Source organism: Arachis ipaensis, chromosome B2, assembly GCF_059453495.1.
Source record: "Arachis ipaensis isolate K30076 ecotype BB chromosome B2, ASM5945349v1, whole genome shotgun sequence".
Classification (NCBI taxonomy): domain Eukaryota; kingdom Viridiplantae; phylum Streptophyta; class Magnoliopsida; order Fabales; family Fabaceae; genus Arachis; species Arachis ipaensis.
Genome location: NC_142437.1, coordinates 122,655,070 through 122,674,198, shown reverse-complemented (window position 1 = coordinate 122,674,198; position 19,129 = coordinate 122,655,070). Strand labels below are relative to the sequence as shown.

Genomic DNA, 19,129 nt, shown 5'->3' with positions numbered 1-19,129 from the left:
TGGTATTAAATAACATAAATTGCAACACACTATTAACTGTCTCAACTTGTTACTAACACAGATATATCTCTTTTATCTAACATCAAGTTTAGTATAAAATTCAAGCAATTAAACTTGCATTGCACTGTTTAGTAGTGGACTTGGAACATTGTGTCTTTGGAGTAGGTGAAGTCAAGCTCTTATATTAAAAAATAATAATCGGCAACATCCTTTGTCCAACAAGAGGGAAATTTCTATGTATTATTTTATAACCACTTGCCTTGAAGACCAATGATCTTTAGGTTCATATCAGCATACCACAATATACTTCACTAACTACCTGCAAATGTTTCCTTACTCTTGTTGACATTGACCGAGTTTATTGCAAACTAAATCTGTTTCCTTTTGCCTTTCTCAGTTTTTTTCTCATCTTATCACTTGATCTTGAGAAACATGGCTGCAGCACTTGTTGGTGGAGCTGTTCTGTCTTCCACTTTTAGTGTTATTTTTAACAGGATGTCCTCACCTGAAGTTGCCAACTGGATCAAAGGGAAGAAGCTTACCCAGAAGCTGCTTGAAAGGTTGAAGACCAATCTTTATGCTGTTCAAGCCTTTCTCATTGATGCTGAGCAGAAGCAGATCAAGGAGAGAGCTGTCAAGGACTGGCTGGATAGTCTCAAAGCTGCTATGTATGTTGCTGATGACTTGCTGGATGATGTCTTCACCAAAGCTGCCACTCAGAAGGATTCAGGTACCTTCTTCTCTCGTTTTCTCAATTCGCAAGATAGGGAGATAGCAAACAGGATGGAGGAAATCATTGATAGGATAGAGTCTATTGTGAAGCAAAAAGACACTCTTGGTCTCACAAAAATTCCTAAGGAGGACATGTCATGGAGGATCACAACATCTCTCGTTGGAAGTTCTAATATATATGGTAGGGAAAAAGACAAGGAGGCCATAGTGAAAATGTTGTTGAATGATGATGACACTGGTGATGGTGATATACCTGTGATTTCCATTGTGGGTATGGGCGGAATTGGAAAGACTACTTTGGCCCAATTGATTTACGATGACGATAAAGTGGAGAACTACTTTAATTTTCGAGGTTGGGTTTGTGTGTCCGAAGAGTTTGATGTTATTAAGGTCACCAAGACTATAATTGAGGCAATAACAAAGAGTCCTTGTAACTTGAATGATTTGAATTTACTTCAGCATGAGTTAAAGAAGAGATTATCCGAAGGGAAATTCTTTGTGGTTTTGGACGATGCATGGAATGAGAATTATGGTAGTTGGAATAGGCTTCTAAAACCTTTTCAGAATGGGGTTAAGGGGAGCAAAATTCTCATAACTACTAGAAGTACAAAGGTGGCTTCTGCGGCACAGACTATTTCATCTTATGAACTAAGTTTATTGTCGGATGAAGATTGTTGGTTAATATTTTCAAAACATGCATGTCTTTCCACTTACTCTATGGAGAATCAAACTTTGGAAAAGCTCGGCAGAGATATTGTAAAGAAGTGTCATGGCTTGCCCTTGGCAGCTCAAGCACTAGGAGGCTTATTGCATGGAAATTCTGATGTCGAGCATTGGAATCGTATATTGAAGAGTGAGATTTGGGAATTGTCCGAAGATGAGAGCGAACTCATTCCAGCATTAAGAATCAGTTACTACTATCTTCCTTCATGTCTGAAAGATTGTTTTGTTTATTGTTCGTTGTATCCAAAGGATTATGAATTTGATAAAGATGAATTGATCTTGTTATGGATGGCTCAGAATTTTTTACAACCAGTTGGGAAAAAGACTCCAGAAGAAGTTGGTGATAAATATTTTGATGAATTAATTGCGAGATCATTTTTGCAACCTCATAGTATTACCTGGAAAAATAAATTTGTGATGCATGATCTCGTGCATGATTTGGCAATGATGTTTGCTGGAGATTTCTATTTTAGAGCAGAAGAGATTGAGAATACAGTTGAGATTGATATTAAAACTCGTCATTTGTCCCACAATGCTAAAGGCAATTATCCAATCTCAAAACTGTTGGGAGTTTGTGACGGAATAAAACATATAAGGACATTTCTTGAAATCAATTTGGAGTTATGGATCCCATTTAACATGGAAAACGCACCTTGTATCTTGTTGTCACAGTTGAAGTACCTGAGAGCGTTGTCGTTCCACGGCTTTCCTCTTGAGTCAGTACCTGATTCAATAGGTGAGTTGATTCATTTGCGTTACTTGGATCTGTCCAAGACCAACATTGTGACATTGCCGGAGTCATTGGGTAACCTCTATAATTTGCAGACCTTGAAGTTGTATTCCTGCTATAATCTGAAAATGCTACCTGTTGGCATGAAAGGTCTTGTAAATTTGCGCCATCTTGATATTAGAGGGACTCAGTTGCATGAGATGCCAAAAGGCATGAGCAAGTTGAAAAATTTGCAGTTTTTAAGCGACTATGTTGTTGGGAAACATGAAGAGAACAAGATCACAGAATGGGGAGCACTAGCAGATCTACACGGATCAATTTCCATTGGCAAATTGGAGAATGTGGTGAACAGCAGTGAAGCTTTGGAGGCAAGAATGTCCGATAAGGATGGCATTGATTCTATAACGTTAATTTGGTCATCGAATGAAGAGGAGAATACAGTTGATTCCCAGATGGAAAGAGATATACTTGACAAGTTACGACCTCACACTAATTTGAAAGGGTTATATATCTCTGGTTACAGGGGTACAACCTTTCCAGATTGGTTGGGACATTCTTCCTACCGCAACATCACCAAAATAATGCTGGATGGTTGCAGGAATTGTTGTATGCTTCCTTCACTTGGACAATTGCCCTCTTTGAAGCACCTTGAAATTTCAAAATTTGAAAGTGTGGGGATTGTGGGTGCTGAGTTTTACTTTTACCAGAACGATGAATCTTGTGTGAAGACACCACCATTTCAAAAGCTTGAAACTCTTTTGTTTAAGTCAATGCCTTGCTGGAAGGAGTGGCGTTCAATGGTGTTGAATGCATTTCCTCGACTTTGGCATCTCACCATAAGTGAGTGTCCGATGTTGAGAGGAGATTTGCCCATTCATCTACCATCTTTGCAATCACTTCAGATTGACAAGTGCGATGAGCTGAGTTGTTGTGTTCCAAGGGCACCTGCGATTACCAGTCTTTCAATTTCAGGAAAGCATCTAGTGGGGTCCGTGGTGGAGGCCATTACCAACACGCAACTGACTTGCCTCACTTCTTTATCCATCTCAGATTGTTCCTCCCACATATGGTTTCCAGTGAGTGCTATTCCTCTATCACTACAAGAGTTGACGATCGAGAGTTGTGGAGAATTAGAATTCGAAATGGATGGGCAACATCACTCGCTGCAGAAACTATCAATACAGAACAGCTGTGATTCACTTACATCCTTCTCGTTGTTGGATGCCTTTCCGAATCTCGTGCGTGTTGAAATCGAGAAATGTGAAAAGATGGAGTCAATTGTGGTGTCACGCTCCCTTGTTTCTCTCCGATATTTATGGATCAAGCATTGTGGGAGTATGAAATCCGTGTCGACGATATGGATGGCAGCACCTCAGCTAGAGCGTCTCTCATTAGTGGGTTGCCCAGAGATCGATTTGTGTGCTCCCGGGGTTCCACACCGTAGCCTCAGATATCTTGGAATCAGCTACTGCGAGAAACTAGTGAGCAGTGCAGCATTCATGAATTCACAATTTCAAGGGCTTATTCGTCTTTCCATTCATGGTGAATACGGCGAGAGTGTGAAGTCCCTCCCAAAGGAAGGTTGGTTGCCTGCCTCCCTTCAGTCTCTCACACTGGAAGGCATTAAAAGTGTGGAGACGTTGGAATGCAAGGGACTTGCCCACCTCACCTCCCTCCATCAATTATCTATTAATGAATGTCCCAAGTTGGAGAATATGGAGGGTGAAAAGCTGCCTGCCTCTCTAAAACAACTCAGCATCTATAAAAGCCCTTTGCTGGGCAATCGATGTCAGAAGAAGGATCCACAGCTTTGGCCCAAAATCTCCCACATCCGCGCCATTCAAGTTGATAGCAGATGGATTTGGTAATCCAACAACTTCACAGGTAACTGCTTCTCTCTCACACAACATATTCTGTTTTTCCCCAAATACATTTGTTTTTTGCACTAAGATTAATACTCTGCATATAAAGTGCCTCACTAGTTTTTCATTCTTCTTCTGCATTACAGTATTCTTACTCTTCATTCTTATTAATGTCTTATTTCATTCCTTACCAACACAGTTAATGCTTTATACATTCTCATACAGCATATCCATCGAGCCAACAAGTAAGCACCCGCATTGCCTCACTTCTTTCTGCTATATTTTTTCCAATTTTTTCTGCTGAATGCTGATATTACGATACTGCAGCTTTTTCTCTTGTTCTGTTGATAAGATGATAAAATTTACCATGGGGAAGTGTACGGTATAATGGGAAGTTCAAGGTCATTGAGAATGCCAAATGGAAACTCTCCTGGAGACTGGAGAATGGGAGTCTTACTGCAACTGCTTCCAAGGAAGTGGTTAGCATGCCAAAAAGAAACCTGATTTCATGGTCATCAAGATTTCCGTTTGGTCTGAGTTTGAATTACAAATGTTCTTCACTCACTGATTCTGGTGTATAATTTGTGCTCTATGCTTTCCTTTGAATAATACATGTGTCAGTAAGTAATGTGTCATTAAGTGTAAGATGGAAAGGGCTAACTTATTTGTACTTGATGAACAGAATATTCAATAATAGATGTTTTTGTCCACAGTCCTATTCCTTGATGGCAATGCCGAAGGGGAATAGAGGCTGACCCTTGACCAAGGCCTTGATGGCTATGCCGGAGAGTCCTTGGTTGAGGGGTTACTTTGCTGGAAAAAAACATAAGATGGAAAAATGTTGTATATTTTCAACTTAAGTTGTTCTTGTATATGGTTAACAAGAATGAGCAATCACTTCTTATGGTGGTTTAATTGCAGCATATTTTGCCATGTTCTCTGTTCTCTTTTATGCACTGGAACACTAGTAGTAAATAATTATGGGATAGTTTGGTCCTCAAGGCACCACCATGATGCTTCATTGTACATATAAGTGAACATGATGTGACTTGATTATGTAATGAAAGTCAACTAAATATTAGGGAGATGATATCAATGAGTTTTATATAATTTGTTTCTTGTTTTTCACCCATCAAAGAAAAAGGAACGAAGAAAGAAAGAGAAAAGACTCAATTAGTTAACCTACCAAGTTAAATTCTACAAAAATAGTTCATGTACATAAATTCTATCCAAATTTATTGTGGAAGGACCTAAACTTATGACCAAATTATAGCTATGCTTTTGGTTTGAAACTTTGACTAAGTGTAGCAACAAACAGTTAACACTCCTCTAATTTCACTACATTAGTCACAAGCTTCAGTCTATTTAACATTTTCAGACTTAAAACAGTTTCCAAAAAAAAAAAAAAAAACCTGAATTCTACAGACATTGATGTGCCTATGATAAAATATAGCATGCATTTGTGGTGTTGTGAACATGCTAAATTAGAATCAATATATACAACTTTGGACAGTAACACATCAATGTAGTCCTCTTTACAATTTGAGCATTCATCCAATATCACTCTTCATGCAAAATGGAAGCACTTTCTTCCAATCCAGGCTACTTCTTGTTATGCTTGGATCAATGATCTCATGCTCCGGATTGAAGCTTCATCCGCCGCAAGGAAAGATAAGCCAAGAACCGGTAGCCGAAAACCATGGCTATCAGAGCAGCAACCTCTGTCAAACCACTGTCAATTTTGATCCCATTTACAACTGGAGTTAGGTGTTCATATTGCACCTTTAGCAGCAGTTTGTAGGTGTGGTAATTGAAAGACATGTACCGGATCCAAGAAATGAATATGGGAACTCTCTGCCAAAATTTAGTATCAAGTGTTAGCTTCTTCTGCTAGTAGATTGCTCAATTTATACATAGAAATTAGAATTTTGAGTCTAAAAAAATCCAAAACGTTTGGTTTTAGACTATACCATTAGTCTGTCTTTGTTAATTACTAATGTAGCAGACATAAATCAAATGTTTTGATTTTAACAAAGACAAACTAACAGCAGAGGCTAAAACCAAATGTTTTGATTGAAGTAAATCCGTATGATCAACTTGTTAACGTGACACCACAAAAGTGTAAGGCAATAATGAAAAGCTTACATTCAAAGAGAAAAACAAGAGAAAATGACAAATAGGTCCCTGACCTTTTACACCGCGGACATTTTTGTCCCTGACCATTGAAAAATACTTTTAAGTCCTTGACCTTCATAAAACTTGGACGGATCAATCCCTGATGGAGGCATTTGAACGGATCAGTCCCTGACGGAGGCATTTGGACGGAGGGACTGATCCATCCAAATTTTGTGAAGGTCAGGGACTTAAAAGTATTTTTCAATGGTCAAGGATAAAAATGTCTGCGGGACAAAAGGTCAGGACCTATTTGTTCTTTTCTCGAAAAACAATTATATATATGTTTACCTGCACAAAGAACCCTCCAGCCAGCATGAAAGTCATGACAGTTACTGAAGCCAAAGTTGTTGCCCTTTTCAAATCCATGAGTGTTGCTCCAATAGCAAGTCCAAGTCCCTAAATTCATAACAAACTATATTTAGAAATGAAGGCTAATATTGGTTTCTATGTTAAGCACATAAACAGAACTGCTAAGAAAAGCTTTTAGGGCTAAATTGAAATCACTGTAAAAAATGTTAGTGATAAAAATAAAGTTTTTCCTTTTCTAATGCAGATACATACCTGAGCCGCCACGATGCAGAGGAAAACAGTGAGGATGGTGAGGACAAAGGGAGTAGCACTGAGTCTCAAACTAGCCATGAAGTAAACAACAAGGAGAAATAGTACTGGTAATATCAAGTCTAGTGGAAGGTCACTTGTGGTTCTGGCCAAGAAATATGCACTTAGTCTGTACATATCGGCCGCTCGCTCCTTACTCAGCATTGCTCTCTCTTGAGGAAATGTGAATATTGCAGTGAAAACAGGGAAGAATCCCCAGAAGACAGCTATAAAGAAGAGCAGTCCAGCCTGAAATTCGATAGCGAAAATGTCAGTCAAAGCTTGAGAAAGAAAACAATATCTAAGTAATACTTGTAGGTTAGTGCATAGGCACACATTTAGTAACATAGTACTATGATGTCATTTGATAGTAACTTAACACTATGACAATTGGCATTGTTTGATCTATATAGCCGAATCCATCTAGTTCGACAAGGTTTAGTTATTGCTATAACTTTTTTCAAAGACTAGGAATTTTGTTCTTGCAGGAAAAAAATTTTACCTGATCTTGCAGATCTTTTATGTTCTTAGTATCTGATTGCCACCAAAGTAATCCCAATATGATTGCAGTGGACAGAACTTGTGTGATTCTCAACCAACTGAAATAATCATGCTTCCTTTCTTTGATTCCTCTCCAGAACAATATAGAGAATTGCTCATACCAACTTGCTCCCCATTCCCTCTTAGAACTACGAACTTTGGACTTAACTTCTTCATCAAGAGGGGAAGGAGCCATTATCTTTTTCTTCTCTGTTTCCGCGACACGAGACTCATATGCCTCCACCAAATACTGTCAAATTTTGTTCATAATCTTGTTAAGAAAACTAGAGACTAACTCCAAAAAATGTTGTCAATGTCTAATTGGTTCAAAAATTTAGTCATTAGTTCAATGATTTCAATGTCTGTGTTTAAATTTTTATCATAGAATAGAGATTTGTGCATACATGGAAAATTGTTACCAAGAAAAAAGTTAGTACCTCATGTACTACTGCTGGAGATGGCTTGCCACTATGTCTTTCAGATTCTACAGTTCCCATTTGAACTCTGTCCTCCAACTCTGATGGAAGAGAAACATCATTTATGTTTCCATTGGCAAGGTCTAGCAAGAACTCGGCCGGATTCATCGAAATAAGAGGCGAACACCCTATAGATTGGAAGTAATTCATTGCTTCAGATGCTTTTCCAAAGTAAAGCAAGCTCCCTTTGCCAAGAAGGATCAACTTGTCAAACTTGTGAAAGAGTCTACTTGATGGTTGGTGAATTGTTGTCACTACTGTTTTACCAGCCTGCCATATTAATCAAACATGTTCATGATCAAAGGCTATGTGATGTAAAATAAATCTAACTGTTTTGTTGATCAATATTATTGAAGGAAGAATGAGAAAAGCAAGTACCTCTGCTATGTCTTGAAGCATCTGAACTATTCTCAATGCTGTTGTTGAATCCAAACCAGAAGTTGGTTCATCAAGAAAAAGAAGAGAAGGGTTGATTATGATCTCATTTCCAATACAAACTCTCTTCCTTTCTCCACCTGATACTCCACGAACAAAGGAACCTCCAATCATTGTGTCTTGGCACCTGTTTTGATTTCATTCATAAATGTAATATGAAAATTTTGCTTCTATAATCATACAATGACACCTATGAATTCTACTCCTAATAATTTGAAGGGTAAATTATAGTAATTACCCCATTAGTTAATTGATGTTACACACATTTTACAACATAAAGAGAAGTGTTAGTATCAGCAAAAATATTTTGATGGACGGTTGGTGTAAAGTAGTTTTATGTTGACCAAAAATAACTATATTTTATGTTGACTAGTAGATGATCATCTAAAAGAACAGATGTGATTAGATGACCGTGTAAAACTCATAAAAATATCATAATAATTTGAGTTTAATTTTGATACACTGACATTGTAACGTACGATCACATCCGTTTTTTTGGATCACCATTCATGTAGTCAATATGAAAGGTAATTATTTATACTGATGTGGCGCTACATAATTGAATGCACCTGTAAAACTACTTTACACGCATCAAAACTAAATTCTAATCATTTACCCTACTTTAAATGTTTGAATGTCAAGGATTGAAGCATTTACCTCTCCAAACCAAGCTCATAGATAACATCAAGAGCTCTTTTTTCCTTTTGCTCCTTTGTGTATGTCTTTGGAAGTCTAAGCCTGGCTGCATATGTCAATGTTTCTTTGACAGTTAAGTGAGGAAACAGAACATCATCTTGTGTCACAAATCCTATCCTGCTCTTCAAGAACTTGGAATATGATTGATCATTGTAAGTGATGGAACCAGAGATAGTGGAGTGGCATATTCTAGCACCTAATAGATTCAAAAGAGTGGTTTTTCCACTCCCTGAGGGACCCATCAAAGCCAAGACTTCACCTGGATTCACACATCCACTTATCCCATTCAATATATCCTTTTCATGACTTGTTGTCATGCCTTTCATTACTACCTTGTAGCTCACATCTTTGAACTGCACCATACATACAAACATATACATTCACATTATCAAACAAGAGTTAACAATTACATGTAATGTTTCGCCGGCTTTTAATGTATATTTTATACAAATGACTGATTTAGTGGCTTTTTTTTGTACACGTAATATGGTATTGTTTAAATGTTTGGTATGATTATTGAATGAGTTTAAAATTGTGTAATAAATGTTAATTTCTTCATAATAATAACTTTATAATAAGTAGAATATGATCATGTTATATATTGCTGTTTTTAAATTGGAGATTAATTTTAAAACTTTGTTTCATTTTATGAAACCATAAAGTTGTGACTTAGCTTCAAGATCCCATATATAATTATATATAAGAACTTTTGTTTTTCTTCCCCACAAAACAATACATATCATAATTAGTCATTTAATATACATATTCAAATTAAATTAATCAGCTTTAATTTATTTCAACATTGGTTCCAGCTCCTCATATATACGTCATGTTTCTTTTTTTTATCAAAGATAGGAATATTTGAATTTACAAACTCTTAAGTGAGTATGAGAAGATTATGTCATTTAAGATATAACTAATGGATTAATAGAGAGAGAAACATGTGAAAAAAAACAAAAAAAAAAAAAAACAGAAGAAGAGATGTATCATGAATAATGATATTTAATTTATTTGTTTGACAAATAAAATACTTAATTTGTTCATATATAGTTAACCTTTCTAAATTAGTGAATTAATGTTGTACTCACATTGTATTGAACAAATACCATGAATTTTTACATTTTTTATTTTTCGGTTATTGCATTGAGTACCATGCATGTAAATAATACAAAAGTGAGATTTTTCAAAAGGATAAAGAAAATATTACAAAGAATAAACTCTTATTTTGAAATACAAAATCTCATCATAAAATCTGTGGCTAAGTGGGAAGAAATAAATTAAAGGGTAGTCTTGTACATTGATGCATCACATGAAATGAAATTAAACTTCATATACAAGATTGAAGAACAAATACACAGGACCACATGCATCAACAATATCACACTCTATTGAAGATTTTAAAAAGAAAAAATTTCTCAAATGTTAATTAGAAGAATGTTACATTATTTTTCAAACTGTTGTCTATTCTTTATAATTTTATAATAGAATCAAGGTAAAACTTTTTCAATTAATCTTTTCTCTAAAAAAATCACTCTCTCACCTTTTTTGAGATGATGACATGCATGTATAGATTAGATTATATTATATTATATAATTAATTACCTTAAGATAGATGGGAATAGTAGGCTCAGTTTGAAACTTTATTGTCTTAGTTCCAGCTTCAATATCTTCAGCTGCAACACACATAGTTGAACTTTTCTTCATGATATGATCCAAGGTAGAAAATTCTTTTTTTTTTTAATAAGAAAAAAAAAAGAAAGAAGAAGAAGAAGAAGAAGAAGCTCTTAGTGTAATAGTTTGTGTACTATAGAAATAAAAATAATAATGCATGTTCTTGTGAGTATATGGTTCTGAAAATATGTGTGTGGGTATAATAATAATAGGGTTGTCATGCTAGCTAGAAAGCAAAAAAGATGCAATAATATCCACAATGATTTCTGAAGAAATAAACTATGCATGGATGCTTCTTAAATCATTTGACAGCTGCATGGTATGATGAGATAAATGATAGTGTCATATTTATTATTAGTCACTAAAAGTCAAGTGGGTGAAGTGAAGTCATATGGTGGACCATAGTTGTCAGAATTCAGCATTGACCAAGACAAAAGCCATCAATAATTAATTAGTAGTAAGGATATTTAATTAGCTTTTAAGAAAAAAATTATGTGATTTAATTATTATTTTATAGTGATTAATGAAATAAAAAATTAAAAAAGTATTATTAATCTAAATTTCAATTATGAAGTTTTCACTCAAAATTTACCTTTTGTAATTTATTACCTTTCAGTATTATAAATAAAAAATGATATACTATATAAAAAAGTGAAACAACACTAATATTCTAATAATCTTAATATTAATTTTAATTAATATATATTTTTTATAATTAAAAATCAATGATTAAAATTATTAAAACACCAATATACCTAGTACATTTAAAATTCTTTCACAATTATATATGTTTGTCTAACAACTTTATCTTTCAAAAATTGATGACTTAGGCAACAAAATAAGAACAATTAAGCATATAAACATCATTCTTTAACTTATTGAATTTAATTTAGACATTCTTCAAGACAGTAGTACAAAATAATAAAATAAATTTGTTGATAAAAGATACTAGGTTTGAACGAAAACAGTAGTCATGTTAAGATGCTTTGTGTCAGAGTTTGATATATATAAAGGTAAAAACAGCATTTATAAATAATTGAAGCTAATTAATTAAGAAAAAACTATTTAAACAACTCAAACAAAAAATCTTTTTTCAAATAATGTCACATAACTTATATGACCGCATAATATTTTTAGAATAATATTATATGACCAATAAATATTATTATTTTTGGTCAGTATGTATTTAGTCTAGTAATAATTTGTATCCATATTTACATATATTTTAGATGCAGAAACATATAACTTTTATATATATTTATCAGAATTTTACATATGAATCAATACAATTTGTATTTATATTTTTTTAAAATTTACATATATAAATTAATAAAATTTATTTATTAAAAATAATTTAATATTTGTACTAGCTAAATGATGACAAAAAATATTAAAAATTATTAGTCCGAAATTTTTTTATATTTTTAGATAAATCTGGGTACACATATTTTGTGTAAAATAATTATTAGATTCACACAAAACATGTGAGGAATTGTTTGAGAAAGTTATATTTTTTTTTTAGCTGTCTAAACAGTAACCTAGCTAATTAATTAATTCCAAATAGAAAAAGTCTAGTGGGAAATTTAATTTGGGGACCAAAATTGGAAGAGGCCAAAATGAAAATTGAGCTCTCCAACAAAAAGGGAGGAAGAAAGATAGGGACAGATCCACTTGTTGTAGAGTTGTAGTTGTAAGTGTATGGCCCCATAATTTTGAGGTAGTTAGAAGCTAAATGTCTTTCAATATCATTCAACCAAGGTGTTCATGCCCCCTTAACAGTAGCAATTCTATTCCAAGTAGAACTGCCACTTGCTTGTTCTTAATTAATTAAAGAGATCAGCTCGAACTCTAAGAGAGTATTAGAGATATAATTATTTATATTATTTTTTTTATCAATTTAAATTTTTAGAAAGGATGATTTTATGGCACGGAAAAATAATTAAATAAGTTTTTTTTAAGTTTTGAAATAAAAAGACTCGAATGCTTATAATTTTAACCACAAAATATATAAACTAATTTGATATCTATTAAAAAATTAGGTTAATTCCACAAAATTATAAATATAAATGTCAAATAAATTTATATTTTTTATTATTAGAATTATCTTAAATTTTTTTATAAAAAAGGATGATAATTTTGATGTGTGCCTTTAAAGATTTGATGTGCGACTTTAGTTTTTGTTTTTTTAAATATGTGTCATTATTATATAATTATATTGATTGTTAAATATCCAAGTTTTTGTACTTAAAACTCTCGAAAGTTATTAGATGGGTAATGTATATAATAACATTTACTGTTTATATCCTATATTGTTAGTGTTTGAAAAAAAGTGATGTATAAAATATAAATATTAGTATCATAATACTAAGAAGAAAAAGACGAAGTATAATTATTATGTGAAGTGAACCAATATATGAGTGAGTCACTTTATTTGTTGTTTTCTTGCTAAGTGGTAACCCTAGCTATGTGCTGTTTATATCAACTATGATATTCACATTTTACACAACACTTTGAATTGAGTTGTTTATTTAAAGAAGAGTTTAATTTTGATTTATATATTAATTAATAGTCTCAAAGTATATTGATAATGTAAAATCATTTATATTGTTAACAATAATAATATCTTGTGCTGTGGCAATTTCTTGCATCCCAATTACATAAATATCTAATATTTGAGTTTTTACTATAAATAAATTGGTAGATCTAATTAAATATATTTGGGAGCAAACTGCAAAGTATAACTCGATATTTCTTTAAAAATTTTTTAAAAATAGATAAAAACAAAGGATTCTTTAAATTATAGAGTAATATCCCAAATCAAAGAATTTTCAGTCGAATAATTTAATCCTTAATAAATTTTAATCACTAAATCAGTTCCATATTTTTTATTTTAGTAGACATTAATTTTTAAGTCAAATTTTAGTTAAGAAAATTAAACAATTTCTTATTTAATAAAAACAAAATAAACAACCTTTGAATTTTTTTAAAATTCTCATATCAATTTAATGAAATAAAAATATGAAAACTAATTTAGTAATTAAAATTTGTCAAAAATTAAAGTGTACGATTAAAAAATTTTTTAATTTGATTTGAGATATTACTCTAAATTATATTAAAGTCATAGTTAATTAATCTGGATATTTATTCAAAGGAAGTTTTAGATTACACTGAATCATTAATTAAGAAGTTACTGAGTCCATAATTTTCATTGTTGGCGGTGGGCACTAGGCATCAAAATTTATGAGAGTCACGGCAACGTACCAAAGAGGCACTGTATATTTGTACTTGAGTGCTAGCTGCATTATGAAAATGAAGGACCATTTGTATTTTAATCTTCTTCAGTCCCATCTATATATATATGTGTACTATATATTGTTCCAAAAGCTATTTTCTAACGTCCACATGTTTGTCATTTTCATCCTACTAGATGTGGATAAGGTATGTGCTTGTTTTTTTTAGGTTAAACAATATTATTACATAATATATTTTTTAATAATTATGCCTGTCTATGCACTAAAAATCAACTACTAATTAATCATGTATTTAATATTTTATAAAAAAATTATTATACTATTTTAAATAAATTTAATTTTCATTTATTATAGTTTTAATTATTCTAATTAATATGTATATATATATATTTAATTATTCGGATAATTGATTATTTAATTAAAAATATATATGAATATATAAATATATAGTAGTTGATTTAGTAGTTTATTATTAGTATATATAGAATAATATTTTTATTTTTTAATTATTGATATGTCTTTATTAGTTTCATAGAGGAAAAAAGGTAAAAAATTATGACAGTTTCTTACAGTTTGTGTTATAGTGCGTTTTACAAAATATAAAGAATATAACATCGAATGCTATTATTGTATATATAACCTAAATTTTAAAGAGATTAATGTTTATTTTATAAATAAAAAATATTATGTGTACTTAATATATTCTAGTCTTACAAGAAAGGTTAATTTACCCTAAAAAATATTATAAAAAATATTAAATATATTTATGTTTTTATGAAGGTGGAAAACTCAATACAGTCAACTTTACGTAAAGTTGATAATTTTTTTTTTTTTTGAAAAACAAAGAGCTCAACACAGTATAGCGGAGTAGTCAAACAGGAACAAACAAATAAGTTACAATAGACGCAAACATACGTGAAGTTGATAGTTGAGAATCGTTAAATAAAAATTTAGTTAAATCAGTTAAATCATCTAATGATTCTTAGTTATCAACTTTACGTTCGACTGCATATGAATTTTCCCTTTTTATGAAATATGGTTTAAATTACAATAAATATTATTTAGTACGTAGCATATAATAACTGAGTCAATGTATAAAATTGTTCTTTTTTACAAAATAAATAATTAAATACGACAAATATTTCTCAAATAATATATCTATCAAAATCTGACAGATAAAGAAGATAATAGAGCAAAGACATAATAATACTCATCACCAATTCACCATCATATGTATGTGTGTGGTTACCATAAAGGCACGACGATTATTGATATTTTTTTATCATCTTTTTGTTCAATATTAAATGATTTTAGAGAAAGTGTGAAAACTTTTAACTCGCAAAGGTCTATGCTTAATGAGGCAAAATCAGTTGTGTGTAATAATTATATTATTGAAAGTGTATTTCTCTTATTTCTATTAAGGAAAAAGAGGTGGGAATAATTAAAATATAATATATATGGATACCATAAAAGAAAATGAATTGACGATATAGTTATTATTGTTATGACCATATATTACTATTCAGATATAAGAGAGAGACAAAATAAATAAATAAATACAAAGTCTTGACCCTACCCATACTATGCTATATATAATGTTTTGTATCATTCTCATATTCATTTTTTTATGTCTCAACTTAAAAAGTAGCATTACTTCTTTCCTTTATACCAATAATAAATATATTCGCTAATTCTCAATTGGAGATAGATATTTAATATTTAATATTCCCATCAAATATTTGATTGATATAAGCTATCATTTATTTTGAGGTATTGAGATAGAGATTGAGAGACTGAGATTAATATTATGTTTGTTAGTTCAGAAATTGATACTAAAATTTCTATTTCTATCTCTAAAATTTCAGTATTTCAGTACTTTCAATAAGAGAGAACATAGGGGACTAAAATTTTTAGAGATGGAGACGAAAACTTTAATAATATTTTATATCTAAAATACCTTTATTTCAATTAATTAATTCTAATTTTACCCTTTATACAAATTAAATTAGAATTTTATTCTTGTTTTAATTTCTATCTCCTACTTTACACCAAACAAAATACTAACATTTATTTCAATCTCTGTCTCTTAGTCTCTGTCTCTCAGTATCAGTCTTTTCATCTCTTAGTCTTTGTTTCAATAGAATAAAAGTTTATTTTTTCCCTTGAAATTAGAAATAATTTAATTTAATTTTTTATATTTTAAAATAAATAATGATTCACATATAATTATCTTTATAACAAATTAATAATTAAATATTATTAAATAATTTAATAGATTTAACTGAATTATAATTTAATACTTTTTTATTATAAATTTTATACGAAAATAACTATATGTAAATTTTTATTTTTAATAATACATAATTAATTTCTCATGTGAGGGTTTAGATTAAACCTTTATTTATTCTAAATATGAAAAACCCTAATAACATGTGGCTAACATAACAAAAAGTGAATTCAACAAATAATTAACAAATAATTAGAAGATGGAAACTTACGAATATCATCATCACTGAAGGGTTTAGAATCAGCAATTTCATCAGGTGGCATAGTGAATCCAGTGAAAGAGAATGAGAAACCTAAGCTTGCACTTGAAGCTCTACTAAGTGCAGCACCACTGCTCAAATCATCCAATTCAAACTTCATTTGGCTTATTTGAGCACTCCTTGATTTCCTTATGTGTGTGTTCTTTCCTCCCCCGCGCCCCGGGGAAGCCGCCACCATCATCCGCCGGCTCGACTTCCTTGATAGCGTACCACTGCCACCACCACCACCACCACTATCTGGCATTCCGGATGAGTGGTCACTTGATTGCGGCGATTTTAAAGCCGCCGCCATAGATTCTATTAATTGGTCTGATTTTGTTCTTGCTAGGGTTGTTGAATTTGGTTTCTCCATATATAGCACTCTATAACAATAATAATAAATTAAATAATAAACCAAAACTAGACCAATTATTATTAATAATTAACAAAATAAATGAGTTAATTATAAACACCCAAAACTAATTAATTCTATACTTTATATATATCAATGGGGAGAATTCATTGATAAAATATTGTATGTATATACATATTAACATATAATTAAATACATAGAAAATGGGTATTGTTTTTTCGTTTTCTTTTTCTTTTTTCTCCTTTATTTCTTTTTCCATTTTTATTTATAGTAGTTAATTATGAGAATGTAATCCAAATTAGTTTGGGAGTAGAAAAAGTGAAGAAGAAGAAGAAGAAGAATAGTAGTTATTGATGAAAAATTATGAAAGAGGAAATTAATAAAATAAAATTATTATAAATAAAAACTCAAGTAAAATAAGATATAAGTAAAAACATATAATATAATTATTATAATTAGAGTAATATAGTACAAGAAGGAAGATGATTACTGAATTGAATTAAAGATTATCGTTTTTTAGCCAAAAGTGGTATGTTGAGGGAGGAAAAAGCAAAGAAGAAATAGTACCTTTGAGAATGAATGAAGTTAAGAGGGTGTTTTCTTTGTTCAGTGAAGAGAGATGAGAAAGGAAAAGAGATGGGGATAGTAGCTAGAAAGTAGAGTAGACCACACTTCAACTCAACTCAACAACTTGCAATAAATTAAAACGCTATGCCCCATCATCATGTGCTTCAATCACCCTCTTATAAAGGGCAACTAATTTAAGAGTCCTATTCCCAAACTACCCTCATGCATTTCTTTGAGAACATTTTAGGAGTTCATCATTATATTTAATTTTCCAATAATGTTTATTTGTAGGATTCATTGTTATTGTGGCTAAATTAAATGTTATTACAGTTAGACTACTTTTTTTATTACTTAGTATTTATTTTATTTTTATCAAGTGTCATGGTTTGATTTGTCCTAATTAAATTTCATTTGATCTTATCAAAATTGGAAAAAATGTTGATCTAGGTAGAAAATTCCTTCCTATACCCTAACTCATGTAAGAAATATTTCATTTCTGTTCAATATATTTGAAGAAGAATTTTTTGGTGTCTATAATTTTGTTCTTAAATTTGCCTAAAAATAAAAATAAAAAAGATAGAATTCATTCTTTTATTTTTAAATTTTATGTCTAAAATTTAGGCACTATAAAAAGCTCCATGTTTAAAATTACAAATTTATTACTAAAGATCTAGAATACTAAATAAAAAACGGTCAGAACTTGATTTATTTAACCTTCATTAATTGTCGCAATAATTAATGAATGCTAAATAAAGTAAATTATGGCTGTTTTTGGCTGATTTTCTTTAATTATCAAATATTTTTGATATATATATATATATATATATATAGACTCAAATAACAATAAATCATATACTATTATCTTATTTATCATATAATACATGGTAATATATCTAAAACCTAAAGTAGATCATGCAACTACTTCATGAACTTACAAAAATTTCGCACTTAAACTTCATTCTATTTTGTAAAAGATACATAAGCCAACCATTATTAATAAAAACTCGTCAAGAATAAATTTAACGCAATAATATATTTTTGGTTTAAATAAGCCAATTTAGCATCGTGTTTATATATTACTACTAGAACATAAGTTACATATTTTTACTAGTGTTTCTTCAATACATTTTGCTTTAGATTTAGGAAGATATCTTGGAGTTAACCTTAATCATTTTCGTACCAATAGGGCTTTTTTTTATTCGGTGATTGAAAAAGTGAGGAAAAGATTAGCTAACTGGAAAGGAAGGCTTCTAAATAAAGCAGGGAGACTTTGCTTGATCAATTCTGTTGCAGCATCCATTCCTGTCTATCATATGCAGGTATCTTTTTTTCTAAATTGGGTTTGCGATAAATTGTCTTCTATGATGAGAGAGTTCCTTTAGAAGGGTTAAGTTGATGGTAGAGGTCTTTCTCTTGTTAATTGGAGGACCGTGATCACTCCAAAGAAATTTGGTGGCCTGAGTGTTAGAGATCATGCGTGTGTTAATATATCTTTACTTGGTAAATTAGTTTGGCAACTTTTTTATTGTCAGGATAAGTCTTGTGTTGCTGGCCCTGTCCCTTGCAACGCTTCTCATGTTTGGAAGAATATCTCCAAGGCTTTTGGTGCTCTTAAAGATGCCTTCTCTTGGTGTGTTGGGTCACTTGATCAATCTTTTTGGTTTGACAATTGGAGTATTGAGGGCCCAATTGCTCAAGATGTCCCTTTTGTACATATATTTGACTCTGATTTAACTATTAGAGACGTTTGGAAAGATGGTCAATGAAATCTCCATG

The 19,129-nt window shown here is 31.3% G+C and overlaps 2 protein-coding genes across 3 annotated transcripts; one reads left to right on the top strand and one right to left on the bottom strand.

Annotated features, from left to right (window-relative positions):
- Positions 1–247: 247 nt before the first annotated feature.
- On the top strand, positions 248–5,152 carry LOC107626292 (putative disease resistance RPP13-like protein 1). Of its 2 annotated transcripts, none has more exons than XR_015905008.1 (3): positions 248–4,069; positions 4,247–4,292; positions 4,375–5,152. XR_015905008.1 is itself a non-coding variant. In XM_088504200.1 (3 exons), the coding sequence occupies exon 1, from the start codon at positions 433–435 to the stop codon at positions 4,051–4,053; it is 3,621 nt and encodes a 1,206-aa protein (XP_088360326.1). In that variant the 5' UTR covers positions 348–432; the 3' UTR covers positions 4,054–4,069; positions 4,273–4,292; positions 4,375–4,980. The 2 variants fall into 2 exon arrangements, 1 of the variants encoding a protein (XP_088360326.1); XM_088504200.1 differs by having other exon boundaries at positions 348–4,069; positions 4,273–4,292; positions 4,375–4,980.
- A 50-nt stretch (positions 5,153–5,202) lies between these two features.
- LOC107626291 (ABC transporter G family member 22) lies at positions 5,203–17,507 on the bottom strand. The gene is made up of 10 exons (XM_016329144.3): positions 17,354–17,507; positions 16,387–16,796; positions 10,569–10,639; positions 8,928–9,319; positions 8,214–8,397; positions 7,797–8,105; positions 7,322–7,609; positions 6,784–7,068; positions 6,511–6,618; positions 5,203–5,901 (listed from the first exon to the last, which is right to left on the bottom strand). Exons 2-10 carry the CDS (start codon positions 16,784–16,786, stop codon positions 5,680–5,682), a joined length of 2,259 nt encoding a protein of 752 aa, XP_016184630.1. The 5' UTR covers positions 16,787–16,796; positions 17,354–17,507; the 3' UTR covers positions 5,203–5,679.
- Between the last annotated feature and the right edge of the window lie 1,622 nt (positions 17,508–19,129).

Excerpts from the sequence above, each read along its gene's own strand:
- LOC107626292 (XM_088504200.1), top strand. The coding sequence starts at position 433 with ATGGCTGCAGCACTTGTTGGTGGAGCTGTTCTGTCTTCCACTTTTAGT.
- LOC107626291 (XM_016329144.3), bottom strand. The coding sequence starts at position 16,786 with ATGGAGAAACCAAATTCAACAACCCTAGCAAGAACAAAATCAGACCAA. Across the intron at positions 8,398-8,927 it reads TATGAGCTTGGTTTGGAGAG|GTGCCAAGACACAATGATTG; the intron begins GTAAATGCTTCA and ends AAATCAAAACAG. Across the intron at positions 7,610-7,796 it reads CTCCAGCAGTAGTACATGAG|TATTTGGTGGAGGCATATGA; the intron begins GTACTAACTTTT and ends AAAATTTGACAG.